At 42.0% G+C, this 21491-nt stretch overlaps 1 protein-coding gene across 1 annotated transcript in view; it reads left to right on the top strand.

Annotated features, from left to right (window-relative positions):
* olfml2a (olfactomedin-like 2A) overlaps positions 1–13025 on the top strand; it is a 54968-nt gene extending 41943 nt beyond the window's left edge. Inside the window, exon 9 of the mRNA XM_014009965.1 lies at positions 12226–13025. Coding sequence (XP_013865419.1) covers positions 12226–12830 — 605 coding nt within the window. The 3' untranslated portion in view covers positions 12831–13025. The remainder of the gene's footprint in view (positions 1–12225) is intronic.
* The last annotated feature ends 8466 nt before the right edge of the window (positions 13026–21491 follow it).

Genomic DNA, 21491 nt, shown 5'->3' with positions numbered 1-21491 from the left:
CTGTCATGGTAAGACAGTGTGCATACAGTCTGGCACTGTCAAAACAAAAGCTTAGCAAAAGCAACTGCATGTTTGCAACTCATTGTAAGTAAAGCATAAAGTATCTCTTGCTCTGCTGTGTTCAAAAGGGCATTATTTTCTTTTCACAAACAACTTAAAGACCACATACTATTCATTTTATTGCATGACTGGCAGTAGACCAGACACATAAATAATGGGAACAGTTGAAATTGTTTTTTTTTTTCCTGTTGTTCCAGTCCTGAGCATTTAGACTGTAGTGCTGTCTACATGGCAGATGCCATTTTGTTTTAATCAAATGGTTGGTTTCATAGCTAAATATTCCCACATACACCTGATGTTCTGTAAATCTCACATTTTCCAAGTGTTAACAAATCAAAACCGTTTCTAAAGATTTTTATTTTTGCTATGATGTTCTTTTTAGTTATTAGTAGTTAGTATCTTATCAGCCATGACATCAGTATCACATCAAAGAGTATGGAGAAAGAAGCAAACAAATTTGTCCATGTTAGCTAAACGAGACATTTTTGTTGATTGTCAGACTTATAAAACAACTCTTGGGTGAGAAAACAGCATACAGGTGTGAAAAGAACACATTATTAGCTAATAAAATGACTAAACTAGTCTTTTAAGTTTATTCAGGAAACAAATGAAACTTTAATGCATCCCAGAGTTGCAATTTTTGCTAAGTTTTACTCAAACAGAGGCGTACAGAGGGATTGTAACCATATATTCCTGCTGCACGTTTCCACCAGTGACTTACAAACATTTTAGGATGTTAGTGGGGAATTAAATAGGAGGTTGGATAAGTCTGGGTCTACAAACAGCAATGGCTAATTCAGATAAAATAGTACAGGCATTTCCTTTCATAAATGTCTTTCTTAAACTTTTCATAAATCTATATATCTTGTATCTATCTATACAAGTAATTATATGCTAACTAGCATAGCATAGCTTTCTTTTAGTTATTCGTAGTTATTAGTAGTTTGTATCTTATCAGCCATGACATCAGTCACACATCAAAGAGTATGGAGAAAGAAGCAAACAAATTTGTCCATGTTAGCTAAACGAGACATTTTTGTTGATTGTCAGACTTATAAAACAACTCGTGACACAGCTTCTCTGGGATAAATGTAATTCAATAAATGATAAAGTATAAAGAATAAATCATTTTAAATGATTACATGAGCTGGAACCATCTAAATATAATCTTTTTGAACAAAATAGTCTTTTAAAAAAGAAACCAGCCCAACAAATAAAAAATTTGGTCTGTGCAAAAGACAGATGTTTGTTACTTGGTCTGGAGAGTGTGGAAAGCTGGTTTTAAAACAAGGCCAAAGATCTAGTAGGCCAAACTACAGGAGTTGTACATCTCAGGGTCATGTGTAATCTAACAGACATTTAAACATGAAATGTTCAGTTTGAAATAACATATGCCCATGGGTCAGCCCATTGGCCACATAGGTTTACAAAATGTATGCAGAGTCAAAAACAAAATAAAAAACTCTGATTTGGCATGATGTCCCAAGACATTCCCAGCTCATGGAAGGCGTCATTAAACAGAACAGGGCGATAATAAATGCCCTGACACTACTATAGATAAATGTGTTATGAGCACCAGGCCAAGAACAACCTGAGAACCAGACCAAAAATGTTATGTGCTGTTTATGATCCAATAAATAAGGATCATTTGGTAATTGTTAAGGTAGTTTTTCTTTATTGTTTGTACATGTTATGCCAGCCTCTGTTAGGTTGACCCAGGGCAGCTGTGGCTACAATGTAGTTTACCACCAGCAGTGTGTGAATTCAGATTCAGATTGGTTTTATTTGTCATTGTACCATTAAGCACAACGAGAATACAGTTCAGAACAACCCATCCAAGAGAGAGACAAATACAACAAACATGGGAGAACAGTGACGAGGTCTGAGACAGAGTCCAAGGTGAACGGGGCAAAAACAGAACACGGAGACCAGATATACAAAAAGGTAAGTGATTTTATTTTACAGGTGGCAGTGCTGATATCTACAGGTGAAGGAGGACATCCAACAGGGCTGAAAGACAAAGGTGGCAAGGTGAATATTTCTTTGTGGGTAAGTTGTTCAGAGGAATGTCTTGTTTCTTTAGTAACTGTTTGTTTATTCTTACAAAAATCGAGGAGGCGACTGACATGGAGGGAGGTACCAAGAGGGGATTAAAGGTCCAGAGATCCAAGGTGATGTAGGTTACAGGAAGGTAAGTTCACAAGGAGTGCTGGTGGTGTTGACATTGGTGGATATTCACAAAAGGTCGCCTGAGCAGAGGCAAAAATACAAAAACTTGAATCACAAAAATACTTAACTCAACTCATGAGCGCCTGCGAGGTAAATACCAAGGAGATTTGTTTCTCCAGTATCGACCCAGACTCAGAAAGAGCCTTGAGTAGGGAACCAAGCCAATAAAAAAAAAAACAGCTGCAGCAGTCAGGCAAGAAGGAGGCAGGCAGGCCATCAATATCACGGTACCCCACTCTTACACATCGCCTCCAGGCGATCTGGGCCGTTTCTCTGGGTGAGACCTGTAGAAGGAGGAAATAATGGAGGGTAGTGTTGTAGTCAAGACCACCTAACCCCCAAGTCAAGACCAAGACCACAGTGTCTCGAGACCGAGATGAGACCAAGACTTTTAAGGTTTGGACCAAGTCGAGTCCAAGACCAAGGGAGGGCGAGACCGAGACAAGACCAAGACCAGACGAAAAAAAAATGTGTCCTAAAAGATGGAGTATTGTTTACACATGTACAGTGGGCAAAATAGTATTTTGTCTCTCAAAGTTGATGTCTAACTATGATGTCAGTCACAGACCTCTCATCTTTTTAAGTGGGAGAACTTGAACAATTGGTGCTGACTAAATACTTTTTCCCCACTAGAGCTAATACTGACAAAATCTTTGTATGAGGGCAGAGGAAAGAATTTTGCTATAGAGGCGGAATGTTAACGTTAGTGATGGTAAAAGTTTAAAGTTGTACCCACTGTCTCTGAAAGTAAAGCACTGCCGGATTTACAAGTTGCTGTGCGCTTTCTCCTTGTTGTTGTTAATGATATTATTTTTGAATAATGTAGCCAAATTTTTTACTTAAGATTTTGAAGACATCTTTTATCATTCCCAGAAAATCATGGTTCACTTTCTGGGAGTGCTGCATGCGAGTGATGGGGGGTGCGGATGGGTGACAGCCAGTAACAAAAATACATAAATAGCAATGAGTCAGAAGGAAAAAAATTGTATAGGTCCTCTGGACGGGTTCTTCTTTAATGAAATGTTTCGTCTCTCTTCCAAGAGACTTCTTTAGTCTGAGAGTTTCAGGCAAAATTCAGGCTTTTGAGTCCTGCCTCCAGGTGACTGATACTCACATCACATGGCTATCGCTCACAGGTGACAGATACTCACATCACATGGCTATCGTTCACACCTAATTAATACCTATTGTTAACAGGGGGTGGAGTGATACTGCCAATGGCAGCGCTGTAGGAGGGGGACAGCTGAAAACGGGGGCCCCAGAGGCCAGATGTGAGTATCAGTCACCTGGAGGCAGGACTCAAAAGCCTGAATTTTGCCTGAAACTCTCAGACTGAAGAAGTCTCTTGGAAGAGAGACGAAACGTTTCATTAAAGAAGAACCCGTCCAGAGGACCTATACAATTTTTTTCCTTTTGATTTTTTACCTGGATTATTGAGATGCATCAGGACAGCAATGAGTCAGGTTTGAATTTGAATCAGTAGCTACATTTTAAATCAAATGAAAGCAAGAATGATAACAAATAAATTGGACAATAATCTGGCTATTTAGTGATATTTCTGCAGTTGTGGTCTTGACTGGTCTTGAAATAAAATTCAGAGTCCTCAATGTCCAAGACCGAGACGAGACCGAGTACAAATGCTGTTGAGTCCGAGACGAGACCAAGATCATCAAAAAGTGGTCTTGAGACCGGTCTTAAGACCAAGACCGGTTTCAAGTAATGCAACACTAATGGAGGGGTCAAGAATAAAGGATCTGGGGATCCATGATCGCTCTTCAGGCCCATAGCCCTCCCAATCTACGAGGTATTGGAATCCCCGTCCACGACGTCTGACATCCAGTATCCTCCGGACTGTAAATGCAGGTTGATTGTCGATCAGCCGGGCGGGAGGAGTAAGGCTGATAGGTGRACTGAGGGGACTAGACACAACAGGTTTAAGTTGGGAGAAATGGAACGTAGGGATGTGTACTGGCAAGAATTTGGCGATACGATACATATCATGACAGAGGGGTCACGATATGATATATCCCGATATATTTCGATACTGTAAACAAGGCGATATATTGCGATATTTTTGGTCCAAAAATTCTATTAAATACAAACCTCTTACTGGAAAAAAAACGAAAAACCAAAATTCATTGTCTCAGAAAATTCTAATATTACATTGACATACTTTTGATACATTTAGCTGTGTTCTGCTTTGTGTTTTATTTTATTTCTTTCATATTTCATCCATGTTTTCAATTATTACACTAAATTTGCCAATAAATAGTTTGAAAATATATTTTTTGCATCTTTTAGTTTTTAATATTAATTTACAATATGGTCACCCAACACTTAACAATAGCCTTTATGTTGTCATAAAGTTCAGTAAACAGATGATATGAAGCTGCTGCACAGAGTTTCTGGGTTCAGCTGACCTGCATCCAGAACCTGATTTGTTTAACTGTGGCTCGAACAGCAGGACAGGTCCTGAAAATAAACAGTAAATAAATGGAGAAGCTAAATGAGTTAAACCGTTTTTGAAGCTAACACAGCAGGATAAAGTATATGGACTTCGATGTGATCAGCCGGACATTGAGAGCAACAGAGTTTTATGTCACGGGGGCAGTGCTGAGCTCGCTCGAGGTGATAGACGCATGCTCTATACGTAACGTGAAAGCTGACTACAGTTGTAAAAAAGAGCACACAAGACACTTAATTTGGCTTAAAATACAGACATTCTGACAAATAAGTAACTGTTCGTAACCTTACCTCAGCTTAGAAGGCAGAGGGTGTCGGTCTTTTCCGCTCATATTCAGCTATAGGAGCCTGAAACTAATGTTTACTTACAATGCTAATGCTCTCTTACTCTCTGGTGCTCAAGAGGTAGAGGAGCAAAATGGCTGGCTCACTGCTGCCAACTAGTGGTCAGAGTCTGAACTATAACATAAAAATGAATGGCTGACAGGAAAGTTGACATTTTAAACCTTAATAAAAAATCAATATAGGGCTTTAGAATATCGATACAGTATCGGGCAATGAAATATCGCAATATTTCAGTTTATCGATATTTTCTTACATCCCTAATGGAAAGTAGGATGAACACGCATGGAGGGAAGAAGGGTAAGACAAACAGCAGAAGGGTTAATGATGTGTTCCACAGCAACAGGACCAATAAACCTGGGTGCAACCTTTCTCTGCATGTCTTTGAGTTTAATGTCCTTGGTGGACAACCACACCTCATCTCCCACTTGGTATCTAGGGGCAATGGAGCGGTGGCAATCAGCTCACTTCTTATTCTGCTCAGCAGTATGAAGAATGGCCCTATTGGTCTGTCTCCAAACTCTCCGACACCTGTGGATGTGTTGCTGGACTGAGGGAACTAAACACTCAGTTTAAAAGCTAGGAAAGAGTGGGGGGTTGTAACAAAGAGCAACCTTGAGAGCAACCTTGGCGGCACGACGGCTTAGTGGTTAGCACCGACGCCTCACAGCAAGAAGTTCCAGGGCTCGATCCCCAGTTTGGACCTGGGGTCTTTCTGTGTGGAGTTTGCATGTTCTCCTCGTGCTTGCATGGGTTTTCTCCGAATACTCTGGTTTCCCCCACCCAAAAAAACGTATAATAAGTTGCCATCAGGCCCAGGCCTCCCTTGAAAAAGAAACCTGAGATCTCAATGGGTTTTGCCTGGTCAAATAATAATGGGAACCTCAAAGGGAGCCAGCCCGGTGGCAGAAGATGTGTGCGAGTTATGAGCATACTCTACCCATAACAAGAATTTACTCCAGGTAGAGGGATTGTCGCTGACCACACACCTGAGGGCTGCCTCCAGCTCTTGCTTACATTGCTCCATCTGGCTACTGGACTGAGGATGGTGGCCAGAGGAGTGGCTAGCGGTGGCTCCCAGCGCATTACAGAATGCCTTCCACATTTGTGATGCAAACTGAGGCCCTCGGTCACACACAATGTCTTGGGGGATCCCATGTAGCCACAAAACATGTTGACTGATGAGTTGAGCAGTCTCCAGGGCCGAAGGAAGTTTAGGTAGGGCTACAAAATGAGCAGACTTAGAGAAACGATCAATTATTTCGAGAATAATGGTATTACCTTGGGAGACAGGGAGACCAGTGACAAAGTCCATGGCGATGTGGGACCAAGGCCGGCTGGGGGTGGGAAGAGGTTGTAGGAGGCCTGCCTGGGGTCGATTGCCACTCTTGTTTCGGGCACAGGTAGCGCATTCCAACACAAACTCCTTGACATCAGTGGGCCACCAAAAGTGTCAAGAGGAAATGGAGAGCATTCTGTTGACTCCTGGATGGCAGAAGTTGCTGGAGTGTAGCCAGTCAAGGACCCGACTTCTGGTAGTTGCAGGAACAAAAGTCTTACTCAGTGGCCCCCCTCCAGGATTGGGTTCATCCTTGAGTGCTTCATTGATGACTCTTTGAATGTCCCAAGTAACAGACCCCACAATAAGGGAAGGAGGGGACGATGACTTCCTCATGATCAGGGCGGTTTGAAGAGGAAAACTGATGGGACAATGCATCTGACTTTACATTCTTAGATCCGGGTCTATAGGTAATAGAGAAGTTAAATCTTCCAAAAAACAATGACCACCTGGCCTGTCTGGGATTAAGTCTCTTAGTGTTCTGAATATAAGCAAGATTCTTATGATCAGTCCAAATCAAAAAATGGTACCTGGGATTCCTCGAACTAGTGCCTCCACTCCTCCGAGGGCCAACTTGATAGCCAGCAGTCAATGCATGGGCAAATGCTCTTATCTTTTTTCTCCACAAAGAAGAAGCCTGCCCCGAGTGGTGAAGTGGAGGGACAAATAATGCCTAAAGCGAGAGATTTTTCTATGTACTGTTTCATATAATCTCTTTCTGGACCGGATAGATTAAAGAGCCTGCTAGAAGGAAGTGGGAAATGGGGCACCTGAAACCAATTGAATCTCATAGTCATAAGGTCTGGGGTGGGGATGGGGGTGGCAATGAAAGCGTTCTAGCTTTACTAAAAACCGGTGCCAGATCATGATACTCTTTAGGAACTTTAGATAAATCAATACTCTCGGTATTGATTTCCTTAGGTGGGCGGATAGAAACCACAGACTTGAGACAATGTTGGAGACAATTATTACTCCAGGTTTGTATTCTTTTCTGAGCCCAATTGATAACAGGATTGTGTTTCTGCAGCCAGGGGAAACCCAAAATTTATTGTGGAGAGGGGGAGTTCAACACAAAAACTTCACCGGAGTCACAATGGTTTCCTGAGGTAACGGTTTGTAGATCCGGTACCTTGACCTGAACCTGGGTAATTTCCTGTCCAGAGATATCGATCACAGGGAGTGGAGGATCGATCTTCTGAGTGGGTATTTGGAGTCGTTTAATGATGCTTTCAGAAACCAACTTTGGTTCCACTCCAGAATCCACCACTGCATGAATGGGGATCTTAGTCTGGCCAAAAACAACTGTGGTGGGGATAGTAAAACAGGGATCAAGGGGAAAAGCTGAACCACTCACCAGGACCCCTTGTTTTGCTGGTGAGTGCGTCCATTTCCCCGACAAGGACAGGCAGCCACATAATGTTTTTTGTCACCACAGTAGAGACAGGTGTTCTCATCGAAACGTCTCTTCTTTTTCTCCCGAGTTAATCAAGCATGTCCCAGCTGCATGGGTTCCACTGTAGCGTCCGCATCGGACGTGTTGGGTTCTGCGGGAAAAACAAAGGAAGTAACCGGAACAGAGGAAGTACCTGGCTGATGGGACTTGTAGTTCTTTTCCTTGTTTTCCTTTCTCTCAAATGATCATTGACGCAGATGGTTATTGAAATCAGCTCTTCCAGCATTGAGGGTTCCTCGCGGTAAGATAGTTGATTTTTGAGCTGTTCATTGAGAGCATTAGTGAAAGCAGTGGAGTTCCATCCTGATGAGGCTGCTAAGGTGCGAAAGTCAATAGCAAACTGAGCTACTGATCTAGCACCCTGCCTCATGTTCCATAATTTCTTGGTGACTTCAGTCTCATTATGTTTGTTGCCGAAGGTTAATTCAAAATATCTGATAAACTGTTCGGCAGCACAGTGGCTCAGTTGGTAGAGCTGATGCCTCTCAGCAAGAAGGTCACCGGTTCAAATCCCGGTGTGGGGACCTTTCTGGGTAGAGTTTGCATGTTCTCTCCATGCGTGCGTGGGTTCTCTCCGGGTACTCCGGCTTCTTCCCACAGACCAAAAACATGACTGTTAGGTTAATTGATAATTCTAAATTGTCCCTAGGTGTGAGTGAGAGAGTGAATGGTTGTTTGTCTCGTTTGTCTCTATGTGTGGCCCTGTGATGGACTTGCGACCTGTCCAGGGTGTACCCCGCCCCTCGCACTGTGACTGCTGGATATGGGCACCAGTGACCCACGCAACCCTGAAAAGGAAGAAGCGTGTACAGAAAATGGATGGATGGATGATAAACTGTTCAAAAGTGGTACTGAAGATGGTAGAGAAATTATACTTAGCTTCTGCCCAACTTAATTGCTTTGTCTTTTAACAATCTAATGATATAAGAGATCTTAGTAGCATCATCAGGAAAGGACTGAGGGGACTGGTGAAAAACCAGGAAACATTGCAAAAGTTCTATCTCACCACCAAAAACTTCAGGAGTGGGGGGAAACAACATCACGGAAACAGGAGGTCACCAGTGTGGGCTGTGTCAGAGCTGCTGCTGCCGGGACGGAGGCCTGGACCACCTGAACAGGATGGGTAGAGGGAGAAAGCTTTTGGTTAAGTTCGTGCGGAAGAATGGATAACTGGTCCAAACGCTGATTGGAGGTTCTTTGCTCTTCAACCAGAGAGTTTAACACCGCTTCGTGATGAGCCAGCTGGGAGAATGGTTCAGGGCCTGTTGCTGCAACAAGCCTTTCAGGATGCAGCAGGTCGGCTGATTCAGCAATATTCTTAGAGAGTCCTCTGAGCCACAAGCAAAGTCAGTGAAACAGGACAATACAAAAAGTTAGTTTTAGGTGAAAACTAAATGTCTGTGGGATGGGGAGGTTGGATCTTGAATTGTTTCTGCACCGCTCTTGGACTAGTTTAGGCTGGAGCAAACTGACAAGGTCTGAGACAGAGTCCAAGGTGAACGGGGCAAAAACAGAACACAGAGACCAGATATACAAAAAGTTAAGTGATTTTATTTTACAGGTGACAATGCTGATATTTACAGGTGAAGGAGGACATCCAGCAGGGCTGAAAGACAAAGGTGGCATGGTGAATATTTCTTTGTGCATAAGTTGTTCGGAGGAATGTCTTGTTTCTTTAGTAACTGTTTGTTTGTTTGTTTGTTTGTTTGTTTGTTTGTTTGTTTGTTTGTTTGTTTGTTTATTCTTACAAAAATCGAGGAGGTGACTGATATGGAGGGGGGTACCAAGAGGGGATAAAAGGTCCAGATATCCAAGTGAGGTAGGTTCCAGGAAGGTAAGTTCACAAGGAGTGCTGGTGGTGTTGGCATTGGTGGATATTCACAAAAGGTCTCCTGTTCAGAGGCAAAAATACAATAACTTGAATCACAAAAATACTTAACTCAACTCACAAGCAGCTGCGAGGTAAATACCAAGGAGGTGTGTTTCTCCAGCATTGACCCAGACTCAGAATGAGCCTTAAGTAGGGAACCAAGCCAATCAAACAAATCAGCTGCAGCAGTCAGGCAGGAAGGAGGCAGGCAGGCCATCAATATCACAAACAGGTCCTGCAGCCATAAAGAGGCACTACCCTTAGGAAAAAAAAGAAAAGCCAACATGAGGATAGGTGAGGATAAAAAAGCATCTCATACTTTGTCCCTAACAAGGACACAATATAGGTTTGAAAAAAACCTCTCTGCATAGAGCACATGTAAGTGAGCATAGATGGTGAATTGAGGGTGTGTGTATCTGAAGCTGTGTAGTTTTGTTTATGTGTATATGCGTCTTTGAGTATGACTGTGAAAAAAGTCCCCAAGCCCCACCCACCATAGTTCCTGAAGGGATGTTGAGTTCATCACTTCGGCCTTGGCTACTCTTGGACACCAAATCACAGATGTGAGTGGGAGGAGGGAGATGGTGGAAGAACGTCTGTTGACATACTTCTAGGAGAGTTTGAGATATCCAGCCTCAAAGGCCATGTTGGGGTGCCGAATCAGATAAACACAACTTGTTTTGGAACAGGCTGACTTGTGTAGATTTGCTTGTTGCCTTAATGTCTCACTAGAACTCTCGTGGCGAAATTCCAATCAGCCGAATCTGTTGGTCATTCTCGCCTCACCGACCACAAACTTCTCCAAGATCTATACATTCCCACCGGTGGGCTTAGGAGCCACAGCTGGCCTGTGAGCCTCAGAGAGGATCCCATCCAGCCTGCGGTTCACCAGCATTTGAGTCTGAGTGTTGACAGCCCGGCATAAACCATCACACAATGCAGGCAGCCTCCACAGGGCCCGAACAGCTGCGAGCATTTTCCATATTTCACAATAGCCCAGATATCCACCACCGCCAATCAGTAGAAATACTGCTATCATAAATTCAATCATGTAATTATCTATAACGTCCTCAATCAACAATGGAGAAAGGCACATTATCTTTCAACCCCCCCAAGAATCCATAATGCGCCCGGCTGCATATGTCCCACTACGATACGAAGGCTCCCCTTTGACTAGTTTCCATGTAGAAAAAATTTGATAAATAGCATTGAGAGACCAGGTGACCAGATCCATAATTTCTAGTGTTGGATGATATGTAAAGGAGGCTCTAAAATGCAGTAAAGCAGGGTAGATAAGGCTGAAGAGAGAGGGAAAAAGTGTCCACCTTCGCCGAGAGCAGAAGCAAAAAACAAGGTGTGAATGATTGAAATTTAAAGTGCTTTGTAGTCCGTAGGGACTTAATACAGCGCTATATAAGTTCAAGCCATTTACCATTTACCATATTTTGCTTTACGGGTTCTGTGGCCATTCATAATTATTAGGTCTATTTTAGCTTCTTTTTTAGAGTAGGTATTCCGGGCACATCAGGAGCTCATGAGTTATTAGGGATTTGATTAGTCCAAACATCAGTGTATTAGCCAAGTAATTTAAAAGGTTATCCTGCAGCCACACTATTAAAACTGCATGTGCATCACTAACCTATAGGCTACTTAGCTGTTGCAGTTGTCTGCTATGATGTGTTCTTTGAATTTCTGCAGGACAAAGTAAACTCATCTGTGGTATGAGTTCTGACTGTAGCACTCTTTAAAAATCCCACAGCTCTAACTTTGGAATCCTTCACTGTTGTCATTGTAAGGGGTGTGCATGTGCTGACAGTTGGCCAAGGCAACTGGTGTGAAGGCAAACATGTAGGTCCTTATAATCAATCCATAGGGACAGTCCTTAAAACCTTTAACCATCTGAGAGTTCTTAGAACTGTATATCTGGTCCAAAAACTGCAATTAGGAAATGGGGTTGACCCCAAAATCTCTTCAAATAATGTCAATTTTTTTTCCAAAATGTAATTTCTGATAAATAAGACCAACTCTGTTACATGTGTGTATAAATTACCACTCCTACTTTTAAGCACACCAACCTATTTATGAGTCGATGAGTCCAAATTTTTGAGCACTGTTTTTTGTTTTTAAAAGGATATTAGATTTTTGGATTGTGTTCATGGCTCAGCACTGTCCCTGCACTCACAGAGAATAAACTCATTAAAGTGGGTGCATGCCTGGGGCTGGGAAAATGACAGAAAAAAAATAAATAAAAATGATGCCTAAATACAGTCAGGCTTTTCTTGGATCAGAATGCAGTCATCACAGGGGATTGCATAAACACTGACAGCCTGGACACTCATTAGACACATTGCGTTAGTGGTGTTATGTTTTTGTAATACAATGTGTTAGTCTTCAAAGGAGTATTCTGTCTTGAGTTGTACTAAATAAGCAAATGTTTCAGTTGTAATTTATTACTCTTGTTTGTCCTAGGGCGTTGGAGTAACCTTTACAAACTGCCTTACAACTGGATTGGCACTGGCCATGTGGTTTACAATGGAGCTTTCTACTACAACAGAGCTTTTACTAAGAACGTCATCAAATATGACCTGAAGATGCGATATGTGGCTGCCTGGACACTGCTGCATGACGTGGTTTATGAGGAGACCACCCCATGGAAGTGGAGGGGCCACTCCGACATTGATTTTGCAGTGGATGAAAGTGGCTTGTGGGTGATATATCCTTCCATGGACTACGACTACAGCCAACAAGAGGTAATGGTAATCAGTAAAATGGATCCTGGAGACCTGTCCTTGAAGAAGGAAACCACCTACAGGACGGGTCTCAAGCGGAAATCGTACGGAAACTGCTTCATTATCTGTGGTGTCTTGTATGCTGTTGACGTGTACAATCAGAAAGATGGAGAGGTGAACTATGCCTATGACACCCACACAAGTACTGAAGCAATCCCACGCTTGCCTTTCACCAATGAGTACTCTTTCACCACACAGGTTGACTACAACCCTAAAGAAAAACTCTTGTACGCCTGGGACAATGGCCATCAGGTTACATACCGTGTAAATTTTGTTGACGAGTAAGCACATTTAGCTTGTACTACAGATAAGCTCTCAGTAGGCCTGCCACAGTACAGCATCTAATGAGAACACTCAGTATTTGCCAGTCTTAAAGCCACTATTATTAGACTCAGGAGGGGGAATAATGACATTTTACAATCCTTCCAGTACCACTGTCTGATCCTCAAATAGTTGTAATAAATATGCATGTATTTTAAATGGGATGTGACTGCTAAATGTCAACATTATATTATAATATGGGATCTCCAAAGCTGAAGCCAGAAAGGGACCAGTATCTTCATAGCCTGGTGCCAGGGACATTTAATCTAGTAATATATGTCAATGCTGTTAAATAATTATGATGAAATTAACAAGAAACAGCTGAATATTCTCAAAGTTGAGTTGTATTTTATTGAAAAATATGGAAATTTCCTTATGGAGCCTGTGTAGTGGTGTCAATGAAACTATTTATTTAACCATGACAGACAACAATTTTGGTCTGTACAGTAGAACCTCTAATTACAAATGCATCTAAATTCAAAATTGTCATAATAAAAAGGATGTTGGATCCTCCAAATTATAATAATTCTTTCTAACCTCAAAATTGGCCACCTGCCTGACTGCTAAAACAGATCCATTTGCCTGCCAAAGTACTGTATATCCATTGACCCACCAAAACACAAAACACAATCCATCTGCCCACCAGCCCACCTGCCAAGACACATTTGCCCGCTCACCCACTTTAGGGCCTTTTCTCATGACAGTCGGTGCTGCTGCCACAAGAAAATGTGTCTTGTGTGTGTTTGTTTTTTTTTTTTCCCGAGCCTGTGTTAATATCAACAAAAAACTTGAATCACAAACCTTGGTAAAGAGATGAAGTATTCTCAACACTGTTGAGGTATAAAGGGACATTATTCTGTGTAAAAATCTCCTCACATTAAGCATAGAGCTAGCACACTGATTAGGTTGGGTAGGTGTTTTCAGGCAAAGGCTAAGGCATCATATCATACCAAAGATTGAGTTCCGAGGTCTGAATAGGTGACAGACTGCACCTTACACCAAACCTCCAAGAGCAACTCATCATTTAATCTTGATGAACCTTCAAAGCCCTTCATAATGGAGGCAGCCTTGGATACACTGAACACATTCAGTCAGTATCCAGATTAAAGTCTGATTCAGGCAGCAGGCTCAGCCACTTAAAATAAAAAGTGCAAAAAGACTTGTTCCTACTTAAGCAGAATTACTTTAGTATTTTTCTGGGCTGTGACTGTCAAGCTCAATTTTGAGTGTTTGTGACCAAAGCTCTAGAACAGGGGTTCTCAAACATTTTAGGTCTGGGGACCACTTACAAGGGCGAAAAAATCCCAGGGACCCCATCAAAAACCCCATGCTGTTTTAAAATATAATTTATTGTCATTTCAACCCCTAAATGCCATGGCAACATGTATTTTTATTTAGTTTATGTTTATTAGTTCATTGTTCCCCATTCATTTTTAAAAATAAAAACCAAATTAACAATTTAGTGAAATTTTTAGAGGAACCCCAAGACACCTCTCATGGACCCCTGGGGGTCCAGGGACCCCAGTTTGAGAACCTGTGCTCTAGAAGATGCATTATCTGGATATCTGCATGCAGATATCGTCAGTGGTATCAATGATTAACCACTTAATGATTATCACTCTAAACAGGACTCATGATAAACTAACAAAGGAAACTTTCCGTACATTAGGAATAACCATGATAACATGATTCTTTGACATAGGCTCCGCAGGCTTTATATACTGTATAGTCGTGGAAAAGCAGCATGCTGGCTAATTAGCTAACCACTTTTGGCACCCTTTAATTTTTCATTTTAAATAAGAATGACATTTCTTTCCTTAAGTTACTTACTTTAGATCTACTGAAAAACAGAAAATAATGTCAGCAGACATTCTTTAAAGTGCTTAAATTGTCTAGTTTTTGTGGGACAGTCATCCAGATCAGTAAAACAAGCTCAGGTCCCAACTGAAGATGAGATCTTGATCTCATTGGGGTTTTGATCTGGTTAAATAAAGGAAAATAAATTAAATGAAGCTCAAACAAATTTCAGCATACAAGCCTTCCTTAGAGAGTCCAACAGATTTCAATCAACATAAAGTCCTTTAAAGGAGTGCAGAATAGGGGTGCTTTTATTATGCTGATCTATTTAAGTTTATTCTTTTCCCATCCAAAGAGCACCTGGGTTAAACCTACAATGAATTCAGGAAGAATCACTACACAAACATTTGTTTGTTGATGAATTAAACAGAGTTTAAAGGAGACTTATCATACAAAATCCTCTTTTTCTTGCTGTTAAATACATTTTGGTGTACGTGGAGTCTCTAGGAGTGCAGAAAACTTTAGTCGCTTCTGGTGCTGCAAAGATATCTTTACATTGTTTTTGGTCATGTTTTTCAACTCATTCAGTTTTCTCTATGATGTTTTATGAATTATTACCTCAAATTATTTGTGACGAAACAGCCAAATAACTTAAACTACAATTTGGTGGTCTTCATTCCCCTCTGGTTCTGGATCAGACTCTGGTTCTGGGTCAGACTCTGGCTCCAACATGTAAGGCTGGATGGACAGGTCTTCCCTTGTTGACATCTTTTAGTTTGTAAATAAAGTTCTGCACCACTATATAGATGTAAAACCCTCTATCAAACTGGAGTAGATCAGTCTGGAAGCTGGAGCGGGGCGGGTGTGAAGTGTCTCATTTGGCTTTAAAGAGATAGCCGGGCCGGGCCTTGGCTATCTGCTCCTCTCCACCTCCGAATGATTGGGTCTACCTCCTGGGTTTGGGTGTGTGCTGCCTCCAATAGGAGATGGGTGCATGTCCTGGACCTGGGGGGGGTATAGAGTGTGTATCGGGGGTATGAGTGGARTGTGGCATCCTTGTATGTCTTTGATTGAGTGGGGGTGAGGATGAGGGTGGGATGGTGCGATTGTGTATGTTTGGGTATTTGTCAGGCTGCGGTCTGGGCTGCCCCTCCTGCTGGTTTATCTGGGGGCCCGCTACTACTCGGCCCCCCGGTGGGGTGTGCGGCTGGCCGCCGGCATGCTGGGGGTTCCCGGGGTCTGGGGCTGGGCGCTGGGGTATGTGCCGGTCTGGCCTGGTGACTGCCTGCTGGGGCTCGAGGCCTCTGGCCCTGTCGGGCTTTGGCCTGGAGGGAGTGCGCCCTGGGGGCCCGGACCTCTGTGCCCTTTCCTGGATCTGCTCTTGGTATGGTGGGTGCTGGTGGGGCCCATGAGTTTGTCGCTGCTGGCCCCGGGGGCTGTGCGTGTGGTCACTGGGGGGACTCACCCTGTTCTCCCCTACGGTCTGATCTGGTTTTTAATTGTTTTATTGATATCATACAGTATTTTGATGGATATGTAATATGAAAAAATGGTTGGTGTTGGACTTTAATTGCTTTTAGGCTTTACCTTCCCAGCACCTGTTACATTCATTCAGTGTCTCAGAGCGGTTTGAATTCAGAAAAATGTTTGCAAAATGTATACATTAGCTTTGCTGTCAGGTATCCAAGTCCATCCTGTCACCAAGCACTTTCCTCAGGAAACTGTTTCATTCATATTCCGGCCTCATGATATGAACTGTCTCTGTACCACTGACTTTGTTTTAAGAGATGTGTTATATATAATATAAAAATGTGTTGAAGATTTCTTTTATATCAACAGTACATAAAATGACAACATTAATGTATTTTCTTTTAGTTATTTTTTTATAAAAGTACACAGCTTTTGTCTTGTTAATACCATTTGAAAAACAATATTTTATATACGTATTATAACTGCATTTAAAGGTTTTGACCTTAGTGAGAATAACTAGGATCAGTAATATTCATATGAAATCAACCATTAGGGCTGCCATCCTGACTGTCAAAGTAGCAGAATCTTTACAACACAGGAGGTAATTCATACAGCAATATACAGTGTTCTTTGATTTTTGTACATGAGTTCCATTTTATTCATCAGGAAGGCTTTTTTAGATGTGTTGTTACAGCATTGTAAATTTGAGTAATTTGTTGTTGGATAGAAATAATGTAATAAAGTGTAATATAGTACTTGGAACAATGTGTTATACGGTGTGCTTGTGCCATGAAATAAAGTTTCCATTATGAGAGTTTGTTGTGAACTTTGTAAATAAATCCACAGAGATGCAATAAATGCTTTAGGGCAGCACTGCCCACCTCACCCATTTAGTGTTAAAGGGAGGAAGACCAGCGACTTACAGCTTCTAATTTCAGGATGTCCGAGCTCTCATAAGCTGTTTGGTTCTGAGGTTAAGGTCACCATGTTCCGCTTGATCTCAGACCCAAAATACACAAGGAGCAGCCTGGGTTCATAATAACAAGCGAATGGCTGCCTGCATCTTGGCTGGGGATTTCAAAATGTCCAAGTTCAGCTCCAAGTCCTGCAACGCCGAAGTTAGACTCAGGAATAAACTAAAAGCTAAATAGCGGGTGTGGTGCTTCTATGCGTGTGGTCCTCTTTTTCCAACAACACCTCTCTGAGTCTATAAAAACAATCTGTGTTCTTTTGTTTCCAGTCCTGCTCTGAAAGAAATGGAAAGCTGATGAGTGCTGCGCTCTCCTAATGGTGCATTCAGACATGAACTTTGCCGTTAAGTTTTGGCACGTTATAATGAAGCAATCATATTCTGACTGGCTGTGTTGATGAAAAGTGACAATTCACACGACCTATGCTGCTTAAGTGTCAGGACCTCGTGGCTTTCACATCAGCAGGGCCTCCTGTTTACCATCAACATGAGGCTTACATGTTATGTTATGTACCATCGTGTCTTTGTCTCTAAGTGACATCACTGAACCAAAAATCATTCAGCGTCATGTTTTGGTTAATTTTTGAGTAAAAGTACACAGCCTTTGTCTTGTTAAAACCACTTAAAAACAACTTTAATGAGGCGTTTCACTGTTATTTTGCCTTTCTGAGGTACTTCAGCTTAATGAGTCACCCAAATTTCTTTCACACCCAGCCCTGGCACAGTATATCCCAGCACATTTATATTTCATTCAGCTCCAAATCCCATAAATATTTTGAAAATCCTATACAACACTGTGACAAAATGGATGAGAACACCAACCTGTCACTAAAGTTTGAACCTTTTTTATTGGTTGAAGTTTATGTTTGATTACCATATTGCATTTTGTTGTGCAGTCTGTGGACATGAACTATTCCCAGTTTGGTTGTGTTTTGCAGCTTATGTGTATCCTGATATGGAACAACACAGTCAGTACTGTCCTCATGCATCTCAATAATCCAGGCAGAAAAATCTAATCTAGAATTTTACGAAGTCTCTTGCAGAAAAGACGAATCGTTTCAATGAAGAAGCCATCCTGAGGACCCGACAGCTTTGTTAGACAGACAGTGTTGTTATGTTCAGAAATGTGTTTTGGATGAATGCAATACTTCATTGTTTATGTAATTTGTTTATTGTCACTTATCTCACTTATCTGTATTCCAGCTGTAAAGCAGAGACCATATTTAAGGGGGTGGTGTTTAATACAAATTTATGTAAACTCACCTGTACAACCTGAAGAACCCACAAGTTATAAAAGCAGTTGTCTGTGCAAAAGAAGGAAAACAGCAGGTCAGTGTAGTGTAGCTGTATGCATTTGATGTTAAATTACTATTTTTTTAGTCATGTTTAGTTAATTAACTTTAAGTTAGGGTGTTTTGTTGAATCATGTACATAGTATGATAGCTTCCATTTTACCACTCTGGTCATGCTGCACAACAAATCATTACATCATGTGCAGTCACAACAAATTTCTGTCAGCAGTGGAAAAAGAACGTTTATAAAAATAAACTGCTGCTATCATATTTACTTTTTAAAGTCAACTAAATATATTCTCAGAAGAGTATTTGCTTTATTTATTTTACGAGATGATTTAAAGTTGCAACCCATGCTCCTCTGTCTTGTGCTTCAGATGCAAATGTTGTGTTCTAGTATATGCAGACATCAGTCCCTCACATGGAAGTAAAGACACCAGAAATACACACCACATCCAGAACAACGAAACAAAACAAAACAAAACAAAATGGCTCTTGTAAATTGTAAACATTCATGGGGATCAAATATATACTAGTTGTTACGAATTCAGCAAAAATACTTTGTGATTTAAGACCAACGTTAAACTGAATGTTTTTTCAAATTTACAGCTGCTTCATGACTTCCCACACTCTCCTGTACTTCTCCAGAGTGTTTTGCCTCTCTGCTTGCAGGCTTTTCCTGGTCTCGTCTTTATGGGCAAAAAGTCACAGACTGAGCAAAATGTTTAACAACACTACCATGTCCTTCATTGTTGTGTTGCGTATCTGTTCGGGGTCTTCGTCTACTATGTTTAATGATGGCTGGCAAATAGCTTAATGGACCACCACCAGCTGGCACAACACAAGAATCATGACAGTTTTGTTTTTGGACTTCTGTGCTCGTCATGGATTGTCCATAACAAACACCATGTTCAAACATAAGGGTGAATATATGTGCTCTTGGCATCAGGACGCCCTAGGCCGCAGCTTGATGATCGACTTTGTTGTCGTGTCATCTGATCTGCGGTCGCATGTTTTGGACACTGAGGTGAAGAGAGGGGCGGAGCTGTCAACTGACCACTTTCTGAGTTGGCTCCGTTGGTGGGGGAGGATGCTGGTCATATCTGGCAGACCCAAACATATAGTGAGGGTCTGCTGGGAACGTCTGTCAGAGTCTCCTGTCAGATGGAGCTTCAACTCACCTCCGGGAGAACTTTGAACATTTTTCTGGGGAGGTAGGCGACATTGAGTTCGAGTGGGCCATGTTCCGTGCCTCAATTGTCGATGTGTCCTACCGGAGCTGTGGCTGTAAGGCTGTCAGTGCCTGTCATGGCGGCAACCCTCCAACCCGCTGGTGGACACTAGTGGTGAGGGATGCTGTCGGGCTGAAGAAGGAGGCCTATCGGGTCTTTTTGGCCTGTGGAACTCCAGAAGCAGCTGATAGGTATTGGCAGTCCAAGCGGATTGCAGCTCAGGTGGTCGCTGAGGCAAAAACGTGCCTCAGCGACCAAAGGCATGGGAGGAGTTCAGAAAGGCTATGGAAAAAGACTTCCGTATGTTATGAAGTGATTTTGGTCCATCATACGGCATCTCAAGGGGGTAAAATGGTTTGCCGCCAACACTGTTTATGGTGGGGATGGTGCGATGTTGACCTCAACCCAGGACATTGTGGGTCAGTGAGCAGAATACTTTGAAGACCTCAATTCCACCACCATGTTTTTCAATGAAGAAGCAGAGCCTGGGGACCCAGGGTTGGACTCTCTGGTGCTGAGGTCACTGAGGTGGTTAAAAAGCTCCTCTGTGGCAACCAACAAGCAGATGTATTACCAGGGGAATATTAAAGGTGATGAGAAACTGCAACTTTATAGTTAGTCTAAAAATTATTGAACCACAGGTTTGCTGAGCTGATTTCATTTGTTTGTTTGTTTGTGTGTTTGTGTGTTTGTTTGTTTGTTTGTTTTATTTTTTATACGGCACAGAGCCAGTGAGTGGTTGGAGGATTAATCTACAAATTTATTGCAGAGGAAATACTAAAAATGACACAGAGCAGCAACTTTGTAGTTTGTTTAAAAATATTTAACAACCACAGGATCACTAAAGTAGGTCATTCAGTTTGTTTTGTTTGATATGAAGAAGCAGACATCTGTCACACACGCGGTCCATTTCAGCCCAGCTGATTTCTGCTCCACACCTCTTTTGGTTCCGTGCTGCTGGGTTCATTTATGAATGTGTACATGTGAGCGGGACCTGGCTGGCTTCACCTGTGATTTTATGAATGACCCGAGCGAGCTTAAAGCCAGAACGGTCTGTTCGTGATTTTTGCGGAATTGTCTTGTGAATCAGTCTTATGTTTCTCAGCTGGCCTGGAACGCCTTGGGATTCCCCCAGAGGAGTTAGCCCAAGTGGCTGAGGAGAGGGAAGTCTGGGTCTCTCCGCTTATGCCTAATTTACACTACATACTATCCGGCTCCTTTCTGCTCCGGTCCTACCTCCGCAGCAAATACGCACCCATTTTAAATCAATGGGCCTCATGCAAGAACATGTTCATATTCTTATCCTAAATTTCTCTTAGTTTTGTTCGTATGAAAGGTTCGCACGAACATGCCACGTTAGATTCAACAAACTCTTCTATCTTCATGAAAAGTGTGTAAATGAGCTGCGTACATTCCACCTGTTCGTATCCAGCTGCTCGTGCACGCGAGAGGAGATTAGCATAATTACCACCCCAAAAACACCAAATAAGGCTATGGCTGTGTCTCAATTCATAGGCTGGGTCCTCATGAGAACCCAGCCTAGCTGGGCCACGTAGGCCACATCCTTGCTGGGCCGGGTAGGATGCTCAAAACTGCTGCGAAATGAGACGGTCTAGCCTTCGCCTGATGTTGGCTTCACGTGGGTTTGCGTGACCACGTGCTCCCCTATTACCATAGTGATCAGTTTCATGTCGGACTTAAAACGCTTCAGGACGTGTTTACACGTCTTTTTACTGGAAGAATGAATTTACAGTTAAAAAGGTATACGTAAATAAAGAAAACAATAATTTGGGTTTAGCTCCAGTATCTACAACGGAGATAACACATATTTTTTTTATTATTATTATGAAAATAAAGTCATAAT

The sequence above is a fragment of the Austrofundulus limnaeus genome, unplaced genomic scaffold (genome assembly GCF_001266775.1).
Source record: "Austrofundulus limnaeus strain Quisiro unplaced genomic scaffold, Austrofundulus_limnaeus-1.0 Scaffold64, whole genome shotgun sequence".
In the NCBI taxonomy this organism is placed as follows: domain Eukaryota; kingdom Metazoa; phylum Chordata; class Actinopteri; order Cyprinodontiformes; family Rivulidae; genus Austrofundulus; species Austrofundulus limnaeus.
The sequence above is the reverse complement of the archived record's forward strand: the minus strand, read 5'-3'. Positions and strand labels throughout refer to the sequence as shown.